The following is a 23499-nucleotide window of genomic DNA, read 5'->3' on the forward strand; positions in this document are numbered from 1 at the left end:
CGGGGGAGGCGGCGGTGGAGAGACGGCAGCAGGTTTCAACGAAGATGATCCGGTCACGATTCAACGTTTTCTCAAGATCAATGTGCGGCACATTACCGATGGCCAGGGCGTTGTCGGAGGAGTTCTATTAGTCACTCCAAACGCCGTTATGTTCGATCCTAACGTCTCGGATCCGCTTGTTATCGAGCATGGACCGGAAAGTTACGGGGTGATTGCCCCGATGGAGTTCATCGTCAATGCTGCCATTTTCAACGACATTGCCCACATGAGGGTGCAGGGCGCCACCGGTGGCAACGAAACGGCCGAAAAGGCAGAAATCTACTATCCGGTTCCGGAAAAGTCGTGCTCTCGGTGTGACACTCACTCCCCTGGAAAAGATTCCCTTCTAGTGAAAGACGAAACCTTCCCGGAGCTGGGCGTCGGTTCGGTCGAGGGATGTGACGATCAGGAAAGTATCTGTTCCAGCAACGAACGAGAAGGGGACGCTTTCCCGAAAGCATTCGAACGGGATCTTGTCACACCGAACAATCTGCAGCGGCTGCACGGGGATTCAACCGAGAGCGGCGGAAGTTCCGAGAAGCCACCCTCGGCCGAACCTCCCTATCTGGGGTACGATCGCGATTCCCAGTCGCACACGCCAAACTCGCTGGACAGCCACAGCCACAGCGGACCGGATTCGGCTGGCTTGACCAACAAGGGTCTCAGTGACAAGACTGATGGCAAACAAGGCCCCGGAGGAAATTTGGAGGATCCAACGCTTCGTACCCTGGAGGAGCGAAGGCGCAGTCTGTTGGATCAGCACTGGGCTATCCCCAGCAAAGATAGGTGAGTGTGCTTTTATGTAACTGTTTTGAATTTTTTATATTTTTGGATTTCAACTAATTTTGTTTTTATTCATGGTGATAGTGATATACTCATTGAAAGATTATGATTATTGTTTTTAATTTTATTTTCGTTGTTGTTTGCATTACTTTGTTTGATACTTCTCTGTAAACTAAATTAACATTTAAGAAAATCATAACTGACTTAAAAAGGACTTACATACCGTTATTAAAAAAAAGGTTATTAAGGAGAAGGTTTCTAGTAAACGAGTATTGATCATTATTTGCTTTGACGGCATTAAATTTGCATGAACAGCTATGACATGAAGACCTCATTTTATTTTCGGCGGCCCTCACGACTCAACGGTCTAGGGATAAATCATCTAATAAGATGGCAATTCCAGGACAACGTTCAACTACAACTAACTTACTGACCTTTACCTCGTTTGTGCATGAAAGTTTTGCAAAAAGATCCCATACTGATGCCATCTAAAGGGTGATACGGTCAAAATTTCGTCAAGGGAAAACGCGTGTAAATCGGTGAAATCGTTTATTTAAAAAATCAAATAAAATTTCTTTTTCAAGTTTAATTACTATAAAATTCAGGAAAAATATTCAGTTAGGCTTCCGCTTTTCCAAATCCGAATTGCCGGGCATTACGCTTAACCCCTGCCATCAGATTTTGTACAGCAACCTTGTCCACCTTCTTCGCCGCAGAAAGCCAGTTTGCCTTGAACTGCTGCTCGTCCTTAGCAGTTTTTTGGTCTTATTTAGGTTCCGCTTGACAATAGCCCAGTATTTCTCAATTGGGCGAAGCTCTGGCGTGTTGGGAGGGTTCTTGTCCTTAAGAACCACCTGCACGTTGGTAGCGGCGTACCACTCCATGGCCTTTTTACCGTAATGGCAAGATGCCAAATCCGGCCAAAACAGTACGGAACAACCGCGTTTCTTCAGGAAAGGCAGCAGACGTTTATTCAAACACGCTTTCACGTAAATTTCTTGGTTGACAGTCCCGGAAGCTATGAAAATGCTGCTTTTCAAGCCACAGGTACAGATGGCATGCCAAACCAGATATTTCTTCGCGAACTTTGACAGTTTCATGTGCTTGCAAATATCTGCTACCTTTCCCCTTCCTTTTGCCGTTTAAACCTCCTGTCCCGAAAGCTGCTTGTAGGCTTTGACGTAGGTTTCGTCATCCATTACCACGCAGTCAAACTTCGTCAGCATCGTCGTGTACAGCCTCCGGGATCGCGCTTTGGCTGTCGTATTTTGTTTATCATCGCGATTTGGAGTCACTACCTTCTTGTAAGTCGAGAGTCCGGCTCATTTTTTGGCTCGATGCACGGTTGTAGACGATACACCCAGCTTATTTGCGCCATCTCGGAGATAGAGGTTAGGGGTTTCGATTGAAACTACCGGCAACTCTCTTTGTCGTCTCAGCGGCTTTCGGTTTTTGATTTCCCCCCGATCCAGACTTCCTGGCTGTCGACAAACGTTCCCCAAACACTTTATTTACATTTGTAACGGTTGATTTGGCAACTTTTAGTGATTTGCCAGCTTTGCGTGCGAGTAGCTCGGATTTTCGCGATGCGCGAGCAAAATTTTGATACGCTGCTCTTCTTCCTTCGACGGCATTTTGACAACTAAAGAGTGAATTCCAAAACCAAAATAGGAGCAACATTCTACACACATACACACCTTCAAAGTAAGGGGTGTTCGAGTTTTTTAATTGCGAAATTGAAAGAAATACGTCAAGTTGATATTGACCAAACTTTGACCGTATCACCCTTTACATGTAATATTTCAATGGCATTGCGGCGAGAATTAATTCTAAGGGAGAAATTTTTAAGATATTTTGAAGAATATAGCTGGATATATGAAGCGAGTAGAAGAAGTGAAAAGGTGGTGAAGAATGTATGAGGAGGGCAATTTGTGTAGAAAGCTCACTACTGATCGGAGAAAACTATGGCTAGGCTCACTGATTAACTGTTTAGAGGAGGCGAAGCCATCGCAGATCCTCTTCCCAGTCAGATTAGAGTAGCTTAGGTTCATACACATCTAGGCGAGCCACACTTTGAAGAGGATCTACGATTGCTTCGCCTCACTTACATAGTCAGTCAGTGTTCCGTTTCCTCCTGTGACCTCGCTCACTCCATCTTCAACTTCCGGGAGTTCTACACCACTGGTTGTACCACACCAATGATTGCTGACATCGAAAGTCCATCGTTTTAAGACAACGAGTGCTTGCTACAATTTTTTCGGATCTACGAATCAATCATTTCCGTCGTCTATTGCCCTTCGACTCAGTCGCGCTAATTCCTGCCAACGTCTTCAGTCGTCCCTGCCCTGAGTTTGACTGCGGTGACGAGGTTCTCCGACCGGTTTTCAACGGCAAGTATTCATTCTGTTTGAGAACTTGCAATGCCCGTGACATGATCTCACCTTGCAACAGATTTCATCCCGACGGTCAATTTGCTACGATTCGACCAGCCCACTTCGACTTGGGTCACATCACCGGGACGCAAAGAGATTGGCCATTTGGGGACCTCCAAGACCTTCGAATTCAGCCCCCCCAGGCCCCCATTTTCAGCCAGCGTCATCAGTCGTCCCGGCCCTGAGTTCGTCTGTGATGACGATGCCGGCTCCCCAGATCGCCTCTACAGGCAAGTACCTTTCGAATTCAAGAACCAATCCCTCGCGTATTTCTACCTACAACGGTCCTTGGGTAGCTCTGTTTCTACCATTGACGCCTATCAACATGCTACGCTTGCTTACGTAACAAACGTAGCGTATTCATCACCGGGACGCAACGTATCAGGTCCAAAGGAGACCCCTATTCCCTTCGACTCAGTCGTGCTGTTTTTCGTCAACGTCATCAGTCGTCCCGGCCCTGGATTCGTCTGTGGCCTAGGCGTTCTCCAGCCTGTGAGCTCAGGCAAGTGGGCCATACTGGCCGTTTTCCTCCGCCTAATGGTTCCTCCCCTTCCAGCGTTCGAGACTCTAGCTTTGCAATGGAATCTTATGATTCACTCACCATGTACTACCAGAATGTCGGGGGTAAAAACTCCTGTCTAGCAGATTATCTGCTCGCCAGCTTTTGTTCGTGCTACGACGTCGTCGCTTTCACGGAAACGTGAGTTAGATATTTTGACCAGATAACGTTGTGGAGTTTTAATTGCTGTTAAATCCAATTTTCATGACTCTGATCACTCCTAGCACGACTTGGAACTTGTGTGGACCTGCATCGATCTTGGCAACCGAAAACTCTACGTATGCGTGCTGTACCTGCACCCTGATCCCATATCTAACGTGAGTTCTCTCTACGGCCCAGAAGACAATATTCTATTGGTGACTTCAATATGCCCGGTTTGAAGTGGTGCTCCAACAGTGCTCCCGGATCCTGTGCGCTCTACATTCTCTAGACTCCCTGAGTACGGCAACCTTGCGTCAAATTAACAGAGCTACTTACGGAAACGGCCGTATGTTTGATGTCTGCTTTGCTAGCGAAGGGTCTCGTGTTCCGACCATTGATTCGGCCCCTGCTCCGTTCGTTAAGGCGGTTCAGCATCATCCAGCTTTACTGGTCTTGCTCGAGGTCAATGGATTGCATGCTTCTGTCGAAAATTCAGCACCTTTCTGTCTCGACTTCAAGAAAGCGGAATTCTATGTTATCTCCCATATACTGGTCACCATCGGCTGGGAATCTGAACTCGATCTATTGAATCCCAATGCTGTGGCCGAAACCTTTTCACATATCTTAAATAACGTTATCAACCGCCACGTGCCAAAGAGCATGACTTCCGGGAATTTGCGGACTCCCTGGTTTACGAAAGAATTGCGTCGACTGAAGACGACGAAGAGATATGCTCTTAGAAATCACCATTAGCCCAAATCATCCCAAACTAAGGATGTATATCGAAGACTGAACTTCGCTGATAAAAAAGCCAGTAAGCTTGTTACCAAAATTATCTTTTCCGAGTAAAACGTAAACTCAATTCCAACCCAAAATCGTTCTGGAATGCCTGTTAAACTGACTCCTGTGTGACTCGTCTTTCAAGCTTCTCTTGACAAGGCCACCTACCCTTCACTGTGGAAGGAAGCTTACATGTTTCCTGTCCATTAAATAGGGGGATCGGAGAGATATCAACACCTATAGAGGAATTTCTGCTTTATGTGCAATATCCGAACTATTCGAATCAGTCGTCATGGATCCGATTTTCTCGTACTGTTAGCAAAAATTTTCAAATGATCAGCACGCTGTTATACCCAAACGCTCCACGACAACTAACCTGTTGACATTCATCTCATATGTACACGAAAGTTTTACTGCTAAGTCTCAAATTGACGTCATTTATACCGATTTGTCAGCAGCGTTTGATAAGGTCAACCACGATATCGCCATTGATAAACTTGGACGCTTAGGATTCTGCGAACCTTTACTTGGCTGGTTCAGCAGTTACCTAACTGGACGTAAATAGACAGTTCGCACTGGAGACACTCTCTCCAGCCAGTTCTCCGTCTCCTCCGGTGTGTCCCAAGGAAGTCACTTAGGACCGATCTTCTTAATCTGTTTTAACGATGTTCTCTCGGGTGCGGATCTCGGGTGAATTGTCGAGTTCATTCGAATCGCGCAGGGGGCTTCGACAAGGTGATGGTCTATCCTGCATGATGTTCAACGTGGCGCTAGAAGGTGTTATTCGACGAGCGGTGGGCGAAATGCACGATTTTCAACAGATCCAGTCAACTTATCTGCTTTGCCGATGATATTGATATAGTCGGCAGATCATCTGCGGCGGTAGGAGAGATCTACCGCAAACTGAAACGCGAAGCAGGAAGGATTGGGTTGATGATTAATACGTCCAAGACGAAGTACATGCTGGCATGTGGATCCGAGACCGACCGAACCCGCTTGTCCAGTAATAACAAGGTCACGATCGACGGCGACGAGCTAGAGATAGTCGAAGACTTTGTCTATCTCGGCTCACTGGTGACCGCAGACAATGACACCAGCCGTAAGATCCGGAGGCGAATTATCAGCGGAAGTCGTGCCTACTATGGACTCCACAAACAACTGCGGTCGAGAAGACTTAGCCCTCGCACGAAGTGTAACCTGTATATGACGCTTATTAGACCGGTTGTTCTCTACGGGCACGAGACTTGGATATTGCTCGAGGAGGACCTGCGTACACTCGGGGTATTCGAGCGACGAGTGTTAAGAACCATCTTTGGCGGCGTACAGGAGAACGGAGTGTGGAGGCGAAGGATGAACCACGAGCTCGCGCGACTCTACGGCGAACCCAGTATCCAGAAGGTGGTGAAAGCTGGCCGGATACGCTGGGCGGGACATGTTGCGAGAATGCCGGACGACTGTCCTGCAAAACAGGTGTTCGCTACGAATCCGGTAGGAACAAGACGAGTGGGGGCGCAACGAGCGAGGTGGTTAGACCAAGTGGAGCGTGATCTGGCGAACGTGGGGTGCCCGAGAAATTGGAGAACGGTTGCCATGGACCGAGTGAATTTTAGGAATTACGTTCGTCAAGTTATGTCGTGAGACGGAATACTATATAAATAAAAAAAATAAACGATGTTCTCTCACTCCTCGACGGCCCGAAACTTTGTAATGCTGATGATCTCAAACTGTTCTACACCATAAACGGTCAGGACGACATTGAGTGGTGCGACATCAACTGCCTGCCTCTGAATCGCAGTAAATGACGAACTCTAGGTCGTTGATAAAGCTTCTAGAAGCTTCGGATTTTTATTTCGAGTGGCTTATAAATTCGAGGACGTGTACTGCCTGAAGAGCCTGTATTGCAGCATAGTTCGATCCATCCTCGAATACGGATCAGCTGTCTGGTGTCCCTACTACCAACGGCAACGAGCGGCTCGAAGCTATCCAGAGACGCTTATTGCGTTATGCCCTCAGACACCTTAACTGGCAAGACCCGTTCCACATGCCAAGCTACGAACATCGATGTCGTCTCATGGAGACATGGATACTCTTCAAGCCCGAAAAAATGCAACACGAGCTTCTTCCGTCCCCGATCTACTGACATCTTGAATCGATTGTTCCACGCTACTGGAAGCTATTCCTCTTAGTTTGAGACCCCATGGATTGAGAAACCAAGACCTTCAACTGTATGTTCCCATTCGATTGAACAACTATGGAGCCAATAGGACATTCATCGGTGTTATGAAAACGTTCAATCGCTTTTCCGAGCTCTTCAACTTTGACGTTTCGAGGGATGTTTTCGGAAGACAAGTTATAAGAATATCGAGAAATCGCTAGTTAGATGTAAACTTTGTGTAACTTTAAATCGTCATTTGGACCTTTACTTGGTTTGTTGATTGAATAAACAAATACAAATGCAAATGCTCGCTCACTCCTGGTTTACTAATAGGCTGAAGAAGAAAGATATTTACTCAAAGCCAAATGTGTCGATCCTTATGTCTACAGCGATCTCGATTTCTTTGAAACAGTTTTCAAAATTAGTGTCTAATATCTCGGGCTCCATGTGGCAGAACTTTTTCTATACTACACGTATCGAAATGAACCTTTCAGCAATTGAAGGGCCTCTGACGTCGTAAAAAATAGCCAAGATAAAAAAACGCTTTAATTATTGGACTTTGACAATGCTTTCTGGCTGGAAGACCGTTAGAGGGAATGATCGTTAGACTTAAGATACTTTGACCAAAAGTTGTTGGATCGAAAGGTGATTGTTGGTGTTTTTACTTTTAATCATACACAATAGGTTGTTTTGTTGGTTGCAGATTTTTTTTTTCTGGGTTCGAAATTACCTTACAATTGGCAGTTTGAACTACTAATAGCATGACTTTTGGACAAGGTGGTTTGTACTAAAATAAACTCTAATAAATTTTTAGCTCAAAATTCATTATATTTTGTTATTTGTCGTCTTTGTTTCTCATCCTTGTGTCTCGTAATGTGTTCGTGTAATCGTATGTACACCGTATATAATGCGTATCCGTGCGCTACCAAACCCATAGAATAAAATGTAATTGCAATAAAACTTCATCCCGAAGATCGCTGGACGATGAGGAAGCAGTCAGCACCGGAAGTGCAGCGACGGCCGGTTCCGTAGGGGGCCTGGTGGCTCCGATCGCCGAGATTGCTCCTATTCTAGGTGGTGCTGCCGGCGAGGACGTCGCTGACGGGCAGCTAGTTAAGCAGTCCTGCCACGATTCTGGCATCGACATTCGTGATCCCAACTCGCTGCCCGGAAGTGTGGCCGGAGGAGTAGCAGCGGCCGGGGCAGTTGCACCGGCTCCGGTTGTTGCCCCGAACCCATCCAAAAAGACCTATAGCGATGCCGACATCGTGCTCAGTGACGATTGGGTCCCACCGTTAACGATTGCCCCGACCAGTTGCATTGACAGCTCTCCGAGGAACTCGACAGCCGCCTCATCGCAGCACAGTTCCCTTTCTGCTGCCAGCCAGGTGGACGGTGCCGGAAGGAAGAAAACGTCTAGCGTTAGTTTCAGCGTCGAAGAACACGACCCCCATGGATCCCAAGGTGGACTGGACAAGGGCGCAGAAACCAAGAAAAATAAGGTAAAACCAATATCGACACACATGTTTCCATTTTTTTTTTTCTAATGTGAACTTTCCATTTTTAGATGCTAAAGCGGCTCTCGTATCCGCTGGCCTGGGTGGAAGGACTCACCGGCGAAGGAGGTAGCACTAGTCACAAATCGGACTCGATTGAATCCGCTCCCAACACTGGAGACTCAAATCAAAGTGTATTTTCAAAAGTATTCTCAAGGTAAGTGTGATCATTTAATATTTACTTGATTGAACGATTCCATGAATCGTTTTAAAATCCTTGGAATCATTATTGATTTATTTTTACATGGATATGTTATTCGTTAATTTACCAAATGTTTTATGAGAATGTTTTGAAAAGTTTGACTTATTTATAAGATAGTTTTCTCATCATTTGTCATCCATTTTTAGTGGATTATAAATGTAGATGGAAATAATCTAGAATTTCGTTTACTTTCTCAAAAGGAAATTCAGTTAAAATTTTCATTTGATTTAAATATTAAGACAACACCAGAAACCCTGAACGTGTTCATAACAACAGCACACAACAGAGAACGATTTATTTTTATTTTTTGGTAAAAATTTCGGTTTGTAAATCGCTGCCATATATCGCTTCCAATCGCACCCCCTAATAAATATGTCCTGTCAAATTTACCTTTAAACGAATTGCTTCAAAACCCACAAAAGCTCGCCCATAACGCTCGTTTCGGAACTGGGGGGCAATCTATTCCTATCGAAAACCCCGTCGGAAGATTCGGGTGGTTCACCGGTTCCACCGTTGACCCCTCATGATGGGGCCTTAGCCGGTCACCACCATCACCATCAGCAGCAGCATCATCATCATCCCCATCTCCAAGGGGTTCTCTCGGCACCGATCGGTGGTGCCGCGGCCGGGTAAGAGACGATGCCTAATTTAAACAAAAAATCGTGTCGACACTCAATTAGGTCCCCCAGCAGTAGTCTCTCTTCGGTTGCCAGTTATGCCAATAGTCTTTATTCAAAAATAATGTTTCAGTTAATTTTGGTTTTAATTACCACAACTTAGTGAAATCATTGATGTTTCAAATATTCGAAGTAATAATAGACTGTGCTCAATTTACATATTGATTCTTAAGTTTTTAGGTTCAGGTATTTGCAATTTGAAGATGTTTCTATATGTGCTTTAGATGTTGTGATCCCGTTGAGATAAAATCGATAATTCTATTATCAACCCTTTCAGTGATATATGCATGACTTCAATTATGTCGATAAAATTATCAGTATAACGTACACCGGGGTAAATTGAGAAGCGGGGTAATTAGGGACGATGGTTACTAAAACAATACTGTGCACGGTTTTTTCAAACTTCTTGCCTTTATTCGTAGCTACTCAAAATGCAGCTCGGCAGCCGAACTCGCTAAGCCCAGCAAACATTTTTGTAGGTATATTTCTCAACCACTTTGTTATACGTTTCATATACATTATAGAAAGATCGTATAAAACTCGAAAAAACAGCATTTACCTACCAAAGTGGAGGCAATATGCATACATATTTTCAACATCTGGCTAAAGCGGTAATATTATACGATTTGGACGATATAGAACACCATATTCATACATACTGAAAAAATGCAAGAGAGCACCAGTTTTTTTCTCTAAACGCATGCAAACCGTTGCCAGCGACAGTATTTGCTGCCTCTGTCATTGGGCAATTCTTGCAAATACACCATCTGATTTTTAACAATCTGGTTGCACTGCTGGTCGCAGAGAGAAACACAAAGCTGTTCTCTCACTTGACCCACGCGGGAGAAAGCAAAGGAACGAAATCGTCTTCAAAATCTGCAAACATGGCGGACTTTTTATCATATCCGATTTAAACCATTTAGTACAACTTCGAGTAACAATTTTTACGACCTTTTACTTGCGTTAGCTGGAATTACGATTCGCAGTAACGTTTTTTATGACTTGAGTTATCATTTTAAATGCGATTTCGTGTTTGCTAGGAGTGCTTTCAGTTCAACATACACAAAGAGGGTTCAATTTTTAGTTCATTAGATCGATCTCAGTTTTGCTCCTTCGCCGATGGAAAGATGGGATTAGTTTTTTTTTTATTATTATTACATTTATTTGGCTTAACCTCTGATACACAGCTGGCCAAGTGGGTATCCAAAATGATATTAATCTATCTATTAATCTATGATACTACTGATTACAAATCGATTTCACAATCTATAAAAAACTGAGCTATTGCTTTATAAATTTGTATGTCACATTTTTTCAACAGGATTTGGATAAGATGGGATGAGTTTTAATTCACAGTTCGGACTCCGTTTTGAACCATCGCAAGGAGGAAAGATAGAAATCAACTTTAATTCATACAATCGATCTATGATTTGACCACGACCAAAACAGCATTTTAGTGGCAGCACTCAGTTTTGAGTTTGACGGGGCAATCGCAAAACTAAATTCTGACGAGCATGCTCAAAACTAAGTTCGATAACCGAATTCCAATTTGAACTTTTCCAATGCCTTTGTTCGTAGCTACCTGAAATACGGTTCGGCAAAAATTGGCACGAATGGGATTAGTTTTTAGTTCGCAGTTCGAACTCCGTTTTGAACCATCGCAAGGAAGAAAATGGTAACTTAATTTTAAGTTCATAGAATCGAACTATGTTTTGAACCTCGGTCATACCTAATTTTGAGTTAAAAAAAAAGCAACGTGTATAAAAGATAAACTATTCCGACAATAACGGATGTTTACAGCGACTTTTAGTTAATTTTCAATTTTTAACTACGATGTCCAGTTGGTGTGCATCTTTTTCAATCGCATATTTTTCGTAAACTAGCTAGCTGTTGATGACAACCTCTTTATTGAAACAATCCTTACATTCAAAAAAACAAGTTAGAAGAAAAAACGGCGATTAAAAATTAAGAAAAAACAGACTATTTACAAAATACTAAAATTTCGTCTCCAAACCCTACCAAAAGTAAGTGGAGGCGGCCTTAAACAGACTTGATGTTTACACACTTTTTCAATTTATTTAGTTTACACATTTCATTCAAATATTTGGTGTTCTGGAAAAAGTAAATTTTATTTCCGATAAAATCGGTTCTAGTGTGTTGCAACATAAATTGCACTCAATAATTATTGAAAGATGCAATAATTAAGACTGTTCGAGCAATAAAATAACGTATTCAACAAAGTAAACAAAAGATTGTGGAAAATTTCCTGAAAAATCAAAGGGAGGATCTACCGTCTTCACTTACCCCATAAAGCGTGGTCGGTGAAGACACCAGCAGTCCATAACAAATTTCCCGCTATACATCTAACAAGTTAATCTCTACATTTTTGGTGAGCACCATGTTCTGCATCACATTGAGAGTAATTTTATCAAAATTATTCTTCTGCTGGTTTTTAAATATATTTTTTTTTAAGTTGAACTATACAAAAAACCGTTCCCAATAACCCCGGTGTACCCTATAGAAAAAAATCTCATAAAAAGAAAATACCAACGTAATTTTTTTAAGTAAAAAGTACACTATGTCACGTGGGCGTGAAAAACTTATTTGGTTTAATTGCCTTTAAAAAATTCAGCGTCACTTTGACCAGTTCTTCAAAACAGACGGTGTGAGTGGAACCTGAATGAAACGCTCCCCAAAGAGATGGATTTACACTTTCCAACTTTTGGAAATCATTAACATAATGTTTCCCACACGACGAATTTCATTTTTTACACACTGAACTTTACTTTTTCTGAACGAAATAATTTAGCTTTGAATGAGTGCTTACGGAGTGCATGGGGAAAATATCTTAATATCGATGATCCTGATCTGATTCTATTTAAAATCAATCAAAATCAGTCGTAAATTCATGAAACTTTTTTCCCTGTGAAGTTAAAAAAAACATATGAAAAACAATTGGTTTAATCGTCAAATTGAGCTAGCCATAATCTGGCTTATGAATTAAATGGAACAAAACTGTCGTTAATAGGACTTAGTTCAAGCAGTTGAGGAATAAAGTTAATTTGAAAAAGATAGATTTCAACCTACCTTATAAAATTCTGTGGAAAAATATTAATAATTTGGGCTTGACTAGTAATCTCCAGATAACTCTCATTTGCAATCATAATGCCGATAAAATCAACTCCTATTTCTGTTCTAACTTCACTCAAAACGATTCAGCGCCTGTTCAATCTGTGTTTAGAAATTCAGGGTTTTCTCTAAGAACTGTTTAATCGAATGAAATAATAAATTCGGTTTTCTCAATGCAATCTAATGCTACTGGGCCTGATGAAATTCCGATAAGGTTAATTAAAATCATACTTCCTGATTAACTCCCGACTTTATTATATTTATTGCAACCTCCAAATTTCCCACTCTTTGGAAAACCGCGAAAATCTTACCCATACCTAAAAAATGGAATAACAACGATTTGTCTAATTTATGACCGATTAGCTTATTTTGTTCACTCTCTACGGTTTGTGAAAAATTATTGAAGTAACAAATCTCTGCTTATGTTAATGACTTTAATCTTCTTCGCGAATTTCAGTCTGGATTTCGTGCAAATCATAGTACGGAAACAGCTCTCATCAAAGTTCAGGAAGATATTGCGAATTGTACCGATAAAAAAGGAGTTGCAATCATGTTGTTGATCGACTTCTCATAAGCTTTCAATCGAGTATCACACTCAAAACTTTACCAGGAATTACTTTCTTTCTTCCACTTCAGCTCATCTGCCGCAAATTTATCACTATTAATTCTGGTGTACCGCAAGGTTCTGTTCTTGGCCCCCTTTTATTCTCCCTTTTTATTAATGACCTTCTTCGGTTCTCGAAAGCTATCAAGTTTTCCTGTTTGCTGACAACGTTCAAGTTTATCTTTGCAATACGGGTGAATACAATCGTGTTTTAGTAGCTAATTAAAGAATAAAGACTAAGCTAAACTTGCAGAGTGGTCTGCCAATAACGTTTTAGCGATGAACCCATCCAAAACCAATGCCATCATTTTTTCTAGAAGCAAGTCTGATTTAGAGCCACCGAGTTTAGTTATAAATAGAGTCCTTATTCAATTTTCTGGTAGGGTCAACAATCTTCGAGTCATTTTTGATAAAAATCTCATTTTGAACTTGCAAATTAACAGACTCAAAAAATTTACTCTGCTCTGAAAAGATCATCATCAGCACTTAGACCGCTTAGATTCCAACACCAAGCTTAAATTGTTCAAAACTTTTTTACTACCACACTTTATATACAGTTGTTTCGTTTTTTCAAGCGCTAAAATTTCACACTTGGACTGCATGAGAATAGCTCTGAATGCATACGTAAGATATGTCTACAGCCTCGATCGTTTTTTTAGTGTAACTAATCTTCAGAAAAATCTGCTTGATTGCAGTTATTCCAATTTTTATAGTTTTCGCAATTGTATGTCCATTTTTAAAATCATTACACCCATAGAAGAGGTTGCAAAAATCCAATGCCTATTTAGCACATCTCTGTGCCGATAATGCGCTGAAATGTGCACTGTGCCGAAGATGATATGTTTGAAAAACCGTAACTGGCATAAGGACTCGGCTCCCAACTAAAATGATGCATGACCACTACATTCAAGCAAAACAAGAAAAACATTTTATGGGATTTCGTTCCTATTGGATAATTCATCCCAGAAACAAGAAAATAAAAATTTAAACCACAACGCCCGTAGGGAGAATCGAACTCTGATCATGGTCTTGCCAGCCCGACATCTTAACCAGTGTCCTATTAAAGCTTCATGAAGGAAGAGGGATATTTTTCATAGGCATTCTGCCACCGATCAATCACAAAAGAAACGCACGACAGTGGCTTCCCGGCGTTTGGCCTCCTTTCAAGGTATTCATTTGTCTTGCGATGGAAACGGGAAAGGGAACGGGAGTGGAGGAAACGGGAAACCCATTGAATGAGAACTGTGCTTCGCTTACTGCCTGCTATTACATACACACGCTACATATACACAGCTGCTAAAGCCGGGCAGCTTGGCCGGTGCTTGTTTGCCGGTGAATTGAAGGAATATATTCTTGTTGCTTTTGCTACATACACACGCACAGCTTAGCCGTGGTTGTTTGCCGGCAAATTGAATTGAAGGAATGTTTTTTTTGTTGTTGCCCCTACTGCATACACACGCACAGCTCGGCCGTGGTTGTTTGCCGGTGGATTGAAGGGATTGAATTAGAAGGATGTTTTTGTTGTTGCTTTTGCTACATTCACACGCACAGTGCTCGGTTAGCTGGCTGCCCGGTGTTGGCCGGTATTTATTTCCATCCTTCTTCGTCTTGTGATGCGATAGGGAGGGACGTGAAAGCGTTTTTATTTTGTTTCTTTCAGACATACGCAATTCGGTTAACTTGGGAGATTAATGCCGGTGGGAGCAAATCGAATCAGCGCCGATCGCGTTATCTTCTTGTACCAATGATGCTATGTAATTGACTACACGCCATTGGCACAGAGGCTGAATTTTGGGTGTAGCAGTAAAAAAACAACCCTATTTATATTCACTGTTGACCCCAAAACCCCATTTTCTCTCAAAACAAATTCAAAGAGGACTTAACTGACTTAATAGGAATGAATGAAACCAAGATAAAAATATGGCCTTATATTACAAGAAACTTCAGGATTGGTTAAGTTTTTCGACTTAATATTATATCCTAAACTGTAACGATTAAAAAGTTCATTGATCTTATGTTACATTTATAAATTATGAATTGAATGAATACTTTTAAAATTTGGTGTTCAGTAATTGTTTTTTTTTCAAGTTTCAAAATGGCATGCGGGTTTGTGGGTGTTGATGTTTTTGATATTTTTAATGGAAAGTACAAATTTTTTTTCGTAGATTGTTTTTTCAATTTCATTTCCTAGAGGTAATTGGGAAATTCTCTGGCTACGACTTTGCTTGAGGCGGCTAAGCGTAGTAAAATGATATACCTGTGTAATATGTCTTTTTAAAATTAAAATTCGAAAAAGTTTCTTTTTAATCGAAAAAAATTTTTTGAATGGACTTATATTTTTTGTAATCTTGCTGAAGATACTTAACACTAGAAGGACCGGCAAATTGAATATACTTATTCGGACCGTGACCAGTCAAAATGACTGGTAAAGGGGAAATTTTTTCTATCAAAATATTTTTAATTTTTTTCTTTTGAAATTATTTTGTTATTAATTCGATAACATTTTTGTTATAAAATTGAATTATTTTTTCACCATGGGTGCCCGGAATCACCTCAGTTTGGCATAGTTGACGAATGCGTGTATGTCATAAAATGAATATGTCAAATAATTATCAAAAAATTAAAACACATTATCAATCTAGTAATAAAAACATGTAAGATGGCTATGGTTATTGACCATGGGTGCACGGTTTCACTTTAGTTTTGTTTTAGTAGATACTTTCTAGCATTCATCGCTCTGAAGTTTTTCCACCCGATGCCTATAAATTATACCTGATATTGTAGGTTTTGAAGCATATTTTTATATAAGTAGAGCAATATACCATGGGTGCACGGATTCAACGCCATTCGCCCAAATTCATTTTTTCTGCATGTTAAAGGTAAAGAATAAAGACTTTTAAAGATTCAAATGAAAATTTGTGTTATATACATGGTTTTTCACTATGGGTGCACGGATTCACCGCGTTTTAATCAAATTTTGGACTTTTTGCAATTTTTTTAATAGCATTATTACAAATCTTAACTTAACCAAAGTCGAAATTATGTTTTTCATGCTGAGACATAATTATTTAAATAATGATTTTTATTTTAAGCTCTGTTTTTTCATTCCTGGAAAAGAATATTTCAATTATATCTTGAAATAATAAATTTATTTATTTATTATTAAAAAACAGGTTTTTGCCATCGTATATTTATCTGATAAGATCTGATCAACATTCAAGAAATTGGAAAACGGTTATCATGGATCGAGTGAATTTTAGGAATTATATGCATCAAGTTATGTCGTGCGACGGAAAACAGTGGAAATAAAAATAATGAATCAACATTGTCAAATGTACACATTGATTTGTTTTTCCTTAAAAGTTTTTCGATTGACTAATGTTGCATTTCAAATGCCTATCATATCTAACTCAAAAATATTTTGTGTTCTGAAGCAAGTTGAAAACTATTTATTTCTATATAATTAACAACGGCGAATTTACAGCCATTCCGTGCACCCATGTTGAAAAATCTTAGCGCCAATGGGGTCTATCAGATAGACTGGCGTGAGTCTAGTCTGGGTATGCCAGGTGTACTGGGTTCGATTCCCGGTATCGTTAAGAAACTCTAGGGTTCACACCCCGTAAGTTGTCGACAGGTAAGATGTGTTTCCTTTTATAATAAGAATGTTCGATAAGAATGTTCGATAAGAATGTTCAATCAGTTGCCAGTTTTATACACGGGTGCCGGAATACCTGTAAGGGAACTTGAATTGGAAATTTGTCGAACCTAATAATCTAAGAATGCATGTGAATACATACTTGGGCAGAAACTGCGGTGAATCCGTGCACCCATGGTGGATAACCAACATATGAAGAATAATCAAATATAAAAAAAAATCATTTAAATTGTTCAGTTTAATAGACAAAAGGTCTTCAAATTTGAATGAATAAGTACACAAATCATATTTTTTTACTCATACTAGTTCAGTATAAAACATATTTATCACCTAAAATTACTCGATTACTTGAATGGACATGTATTAAGACTAACTTAACTTTTACAAATCTTGATGAAATTTCGCCAAATTTTGACAGAAAGTTCTATTATAGTTGAGCAACAAAACAGACCAAAAAAATTGGGAGTCAAGTGCTTGAAGCGCCACACAGCGGTCGATCCGAGAACTTTTTCTACAAATTTTCATGACTTCGCATCGAAAATCAATAATTTCATAGCGAATGACACACTCCTGCCCACCATAAATCAACTAAGGCTTTTTGTCTTGAATGTAGATTGCAAATAAAACCAAAAGCAAGCGAAAAAAAATTATCTTGTTTGAGTTATAGGTTTGTGAATTTTACCAGTCATTTTGACTGGTCACGGTCCGAGTGTCCATGGCGAAATTTTTCTCGCTTATTAAAAGAGCTAGAAAAATAAAAAATACCAGTTTTGTAGAGATTCAAAATTCATGAAAAGTCGTATTTTTTACGAATTTTTAGAGCGTAGTGTTCAAAAGATATTCAACAAACAAAGCGTCCCACCAGTCATTTTGACTGGTGCGGTCTTTCTAGTGTTAAGATTTCAAAATTATTTTTCTCACATTTTCTTAAGCTTATCTTTTTATAGAAATAAAAAACTAGTGACAAAATTTTCTCAGAAAACCTAGGCTCAATTCTGTGGACATGTGTGATGGTTAAGAAAAGAACCTCAAGAAATGTATTTTTCGTGGTTTGAAATTTTAATTTTCTCCATTTTGGTAAAATTTCTAGTTTGTAGAATTTTCAAAGACAGTGACAAATTAGGAGAATACGGGAAACCAAAACATCAATGTAAAAATGTTAGTAACGATCTCAAGTGATTCCAGAAAAAGATTTTAACTTTCATATCTTTAATTTTAATCTTGATCTCTAGAAATTGAAAATCTTCATCTTTTAACCGAAATTAAAAATAAGTTGTTTCTTTTGAAAAATGTTTGACCATCAATTATTACATACAGTACCGTTCATAATTGTATAGAAATTGGAAGCTCGCACTCAGTCATTTTGACTTTGAGCTTCCATAACTTTTTTCTCAGGTGATTTTTTTTAATCAATTTTTTTGCGTAAGATAGATCAACTATCACGCTATCATGTCACAAAATTTGACACAAAAAAACCTGAAACAATTTTGTGAGATTCTTATTTCAAAACACAAATGGATAATTGCTTCCGTTTTTTCTTTGCTTTATCGCTTCTGTCAGACATTATTTTACTGATTTGTGGACAGAAAAAGTATTGTTCTCATGAATCGTCCAAAATTCTATAGAAATCACATTTTTAGGTTCAGAATGTGAATACTGTTTATTCAATATTGTCAAGTATTTGTTTTTAATAAAATAGTAAAGTTGAACTTTGCGCAGTTGTTCTAGAGCCTAAAAGGAATCTAAAATCAATATATTGATTCTCGGCGATTCCTGTCAAGAAAAAATCTTAAATCGATTTTTATTTCTTCATCCGACGTTTCGGCATTTATTATGCCTTTTCCAAGGAGTCTATGAATATGACATAGTTAATTATGTGTTTGAAAATGTGTAACAATAGGTGGTGGTAAGTTTTTTGAATCTGCTAAACTGTCTTATCGGGAAATGTAAGTCCAGTTGTCTGTGATGTTTAACAAAAATATACAAAGTTGAGCTTTCTACTTGCATGTAATCTTACTTGAAATCTCTTCTATTTATGATTGATCTGGTACGAGATGTAAGTGTTACACCTTTTTAAACACATTATTAATTATGTCATATTAAAAGACTCCTTGAAAAAGGCATAATAAATGCCGAAACGTCGGATAAAGAAATAATAACCGTTTTAAGATTGTTACTTGACTGAAATCGCCAAAAATCAATTTATTCATTACCCAACCAGTCGATAGATTTCTACTATGGAATCTTAAATCGTTTGATTCTGTTTTGGTCCAGTTTTGACTAGTCTAGTCTAGTGAATACTCCTATAGGGTTGTAAACAAATTTGAGGAATCATCTTTTTCTGAGTTTTATAAATGGTGAAATGAACATCATTATGGCATTCAGTATCTCGATTTACATATTTCTACCTTATACAGTGAGCGAAATAAGAATAGCACCACTTCGTGTTTTGCTTGTTAAAATATGAATGATTGAAAATTACGAAAATTTTCTTCCACAGTTTCTGAACTGCTTAACGGATAAATCAATCATAAGTTTACTTTTTTTGGACGTAGAAATTGGCGTTGAGGACCAAAAATGTGAAAAAAGGGTGCGAAATAAGAATAGCACCACTTGAGTTTTTCAACAAAAACAAGATTTTTTTTTTAATTTACTGTGTAAAAGTAAATAATAATGCTTCTACGAATTATCTGAATAGATAACTGCATTTTAAGGGGTATTCCAGAATTCCAAAGGTATTGATATTTGTGCTAGAAACTTAATCAAACTGCTTGATTTCTTCATTAACATTCATAAGTATGATGCAAAATGATGAAACATAGATTTGAGGCTGAGTTTGAAACCAAAAAGCAGGTTGGAATTCAAAAATACTAATGTCTAATACTAATACTACCCGGTAAATTTGAATCGGCAGAGAGGTAACTCAAATCGCCAGAGGGATCGTAACGATCTCTCTGGCGATTTTGCATCATCACATCGTTAGAGAGGAACACACCATACGCGTGCCTTGGGTGAGTGCCACGAATTAAGCTAAGACACGCCCTCCAGAGAAACACACGAAAACAACCCGAATCGTGTTTGTATGTTTCTCTTCGAGACGCGTGTCTGCCTGCCTGCGAGCGAAGTCGACTGCTACGATTGAAAGCACGCATATAAAAAAGACGGGGATAAAGTGCGACCACACCGTACGAGAGTACGATTCAAACTGATTTCGCATGTACGCATTCGTATTCGTTGCCTCTAGGTATCTCGGCAGGACAAACCGAATGAGAATTCTTGCGTTCTTTGTAGTGTCGCCGAAATTAACCGTTTTATTCTAAGTTCGGTGACTCAACTCTCAATTTTTTGCATGCTCTGTCGATTTTTGAGAGGACGCGCTTACTGGGTAATAGTCAAACACTATTTCTCTAGTTTTAAGTCCTATCCTAGCAGCACTATCTTGTTATTTAACCAAATTCATGCTCATTTTCGAATATCCGAGATTAATTAAGGAGTGCTGGATGATTTTGGTCAAGAAATAAATACATTTATCGTGTGAACGCTTTGGAAATTCTAAGATAACTAAATCGAAGAAAAAAATGGAATTGCATCAAGGTCAATAAAAGTGAATTTTTTGGACCGATTATCAGAATAAAGTTATACTTTGCGATGGAGCTTGATGGAGTATTATTGGTATGATTTGCAATTGAATCGGAAGTTAAAATGAGCAGGAATTTAGGCGGTTGTACATTTTTGTGCTGGTGATTCTTTTGTAAATCCGGAAAAGCTTTCTGCAGCGTGAACTTCCACAAAACTGTGATGGTAAAATACCTCAAAATGATGAATATGTGCCAAAACAAACCTGGAAAATCAATATTGAGACTAAATTTGGTTTTAACTGCAAGATAGTGCAGCTATCTACGATTTGAAACTGGAAAAAGTGTGGTTTACTGAACAAATTCAAAGTTTTTGATTTCCAACCTATTTTTTCTGATTCAAAATTAACCCCAATTGTTTGTTCCATCATTTCACGTGATTTTAATAAAGAAAGTAAGTAGTTTGGTAAAGAATTACAGCTCAAATATCAAATGCCTTAACGCTAAAGTAGCATCTCTTAAAACCCCCATTTAATACCTTTGAAAACCTTTGGAATTCTGGAAATCTCCTTGAAATGCAGTTATCTATTCAAATAATTCGTAGAAGCATTATTGTACACTTTTACACAGTAAATTTAAAAAAAAATCTTGTTTTTGTTGAAAAACTCAAGTGGTGCTATTCTTATTTCGCACCCTTTTTTCACGTTTTCGGTCCTCAACGCCAATTGCTACGTCCAAAAAAAGTAAACTTATTCTTGATTTATCCGTTAAGCAATTCAGAACAATTTATAGAATAAAATTTTGGTGATTTTCAATCATTCATATTTTAACAAGCAAAGCACATCAGATAATGACTTTGATCTTTAAAGAAAACTTGTCAGGTTACTTTTCGCTTCGTTATCATGATGTAAACTTTAAGAAATGTGGTTTTTATTGAATCATTCTTATTTCTTAGGTTAAATTTTCACCCACTATAAATTAGACGTTGAAAAATAGTAAGAAAATTCTTTCTTTCAAAACGACTACAAATAATTTTTTTCTGTTGTAGATTCTAGCTCACCGATGATGTACTGTGCTTTATTAATTAAAATCAATGATGTTGAACAAATTTGCAAGATTGAACAAAATCCTCAAAAATTGCATGAATGTGACCAACTGTTTTCGATTGTTTTGAGCAATGAATTAACTCTGCCATTTTCCCTTTCGGCAGGCGCTCCTCGATAGGAACCTTCATCCGGCCCCATCCCTCGTCGGGGGAGGGAGCCCCGGGCAGCACCGGAGGCGGCGTCGGCAAACAGAAACAGGCCCCTCCCAAGCTGGACTACCGCTCGATGGTTTCGATCGACGACATGCCGACGCTGTTCGTCAGCTTCGATAGTAAGTATTGCTTTTTTTTAACTAGTTTCTTTTAAAACTGTTAGAAGATTAAAAATTTCCAATAGAAAGTTTGAGGAGTTCTCGTTACGGTTCAAAGTGCTTGTTTCAAGTTATTTTTAAAGTTTTCTTAATACTTTTTACTGTTAGTTTTTTTTTTCGTGTTAATTTGTTCTTACTTGATCGCGTTGATCTCCAGGGACTAGCTCTGTGCAGATCGTTTGGTGCTTACTAGCAAAATAGGATTTAAGCTTTGAAAATGTTTTATTTTTCTTCATTGCATTTTAACGGTACTAACCGATTTGCTATTCAATTTCTAAGGCACCAGCTCAAACTCAAATATGCACAAACTACAATCGTTGTATTCAAGCACCAATTCTACTAAAGCTCATACTCTCGCAAAAAAGACTCGAAAAGCAGTCATTCTCATTTACAGTGAAGCTATGCCTAGTTTTTAATTTTTTTATGTCAAGACCTCGGATAAAAATTCTGAAATCTATTTTTCAAGCTCAGATTTTTTTTTATTAAAATTTCTGCTTTCAGAATTCTGAATTTCCAAATGAATGTTATGTTATTTTTTTATTAAACTTTTGTCACAGTGTTCATTTGATTACAAAATATCTTAATTTGAGCTATGATTGTTTTTCATGCGTTGTTATCATATTGTTACAAATTTCATCATGTTTATTCTTTTGAAAATAACCTTTTTGACTAGTTTAATCTGCATACAGGCGTATTAAGTTAAGTTTCATATTTTAAGGTTAGGATTCAGCCTTCTGCATATTCAACTAAGCCTTTTCCTACGCTCTAAACGATATTCAACTCCTTAGATGGTTAGTGCGGTAACTGATTTTATTGTTTTATTCTATGGCAACATCAACAACAACAACACATCAACATTCCAACCTGTACAAATACAAAAAAAAATCCAAACATGCGAAAAACCATTACAAACCAAAACAAAACAAAAAAAAATTGTCAAACAAACTGTCAAACAATCCAAAAACAAAAACAATCCAGTGAGGGCGCCATTGTTTCCACAGCTAGAGAAACTTGGTAGGTTTGCCGATGATTTGAAGCGTGTTTTTATTGAACTACTCCATTTTCTGCTTCTGTGAATTATCCACCATTTTCCATTTTCGATTGAAATCGGCTGACTAGATTGTTTTGAAAAACGAATATGAAGCTTCAAAATATTGTGACAATCTAGTTAGCCAGTATATTTTTTTAACGCATTCAATCATTCATATGTTTTCATTTTTGATTCATTCCAATGTGATTGATTTTTTTTATCAACATTACTATGTGATACTCAATGTTATTGATGTTCATACAATTTTTAAAAATTGCTTTCCGAATCATACCTGCTACATAAAAGTATTTATTATACTTTCCAATACTTCCATTCAAATGGATACTTAAATTTCTGTTCAAGACCTTCAATTTTCATTTTAATTCTGATTTTGAATTCAAAATGCTAAGTTACATCTTTTTAATTATTTTTTTTTTCGATAACACCGCATATACAATATTGGTAGTAGAATACATTTTTTTCTTAAATGCCCATTTTTTTTACGAAACCTTAATCTCAAGAAAAAATCAATTGTCACATAAAATAGAAAAAAAAAACCTAAAAGTGAGTACCTACCCATAACTTTTGATGTTTTTTTTCACCGTCACCTGCTTTTGATGTCGTTCAAATTTCCGCCTGATTTCACGTTGTAGTTCCTTCTTCATAGGCAAATGCACCTGTGTGAGTGTGTAAAAATATGTTCATCCGGGGATACAACAGGTTTTACACCTGCTGCACCTGCTCCGTTACCGAGCTTTCTCAA

The 23499-nt window shown here is 38.7% G+C and overlaps 1 protein-coding gene across 1 annotated transcript in view; it reads left to right on the forward strand.

The window, feature by feature from the left end:
* Window positions 1-6: 6 nt before the first annotated feature.
* Window positions 7-23499, forward strand: part of LOC129759992 (uncharacterized) — a gene marked incomplete at its 3' end in the record, with an annotated part of 35435 nt that continues 11942 nt past the window's right edge. Inside the window, exons 1-6 of the mRNA XM_055757570.1 lie at window positions 7-825; window positions 7863-8391; window positions 8457-8602; window positions 9070-9276; window positions 21501-21667; window positions 22685-22720. Of these exons, the coding sequence (XP_055613545.1) occupies window positions 149-825; window positions 7863-8391; window positions 8457-8602; window positions 9070-9276; window positions 21501-21667; window positions 22685-22720 (1762 nt within the window). The remainder of the gene's footprint in view (window positions 826-7862; window positions 8392-8456; window positions 8603-9069; window positions 9277-21500; window positions 21668-22684; window positions 22721-23499) is intronic.

Source organism: Uranotaenia lowii, unplaced genomic scaffold (genome assembly GCF_029784155.1).
Source record: "Uranotaenia lowii strain MFRU-FL unplaced genomic scaffold, ASM2978415v1 HiC_scaffold_359, whole genome shotgun sequence".
Classification (NCBI taxonomy): Eukaryota; Metazoa; Arthropoda; class Insecta; order Diptera; family Culicidae; genus Uranotaenia; species Uranotaenia lowii.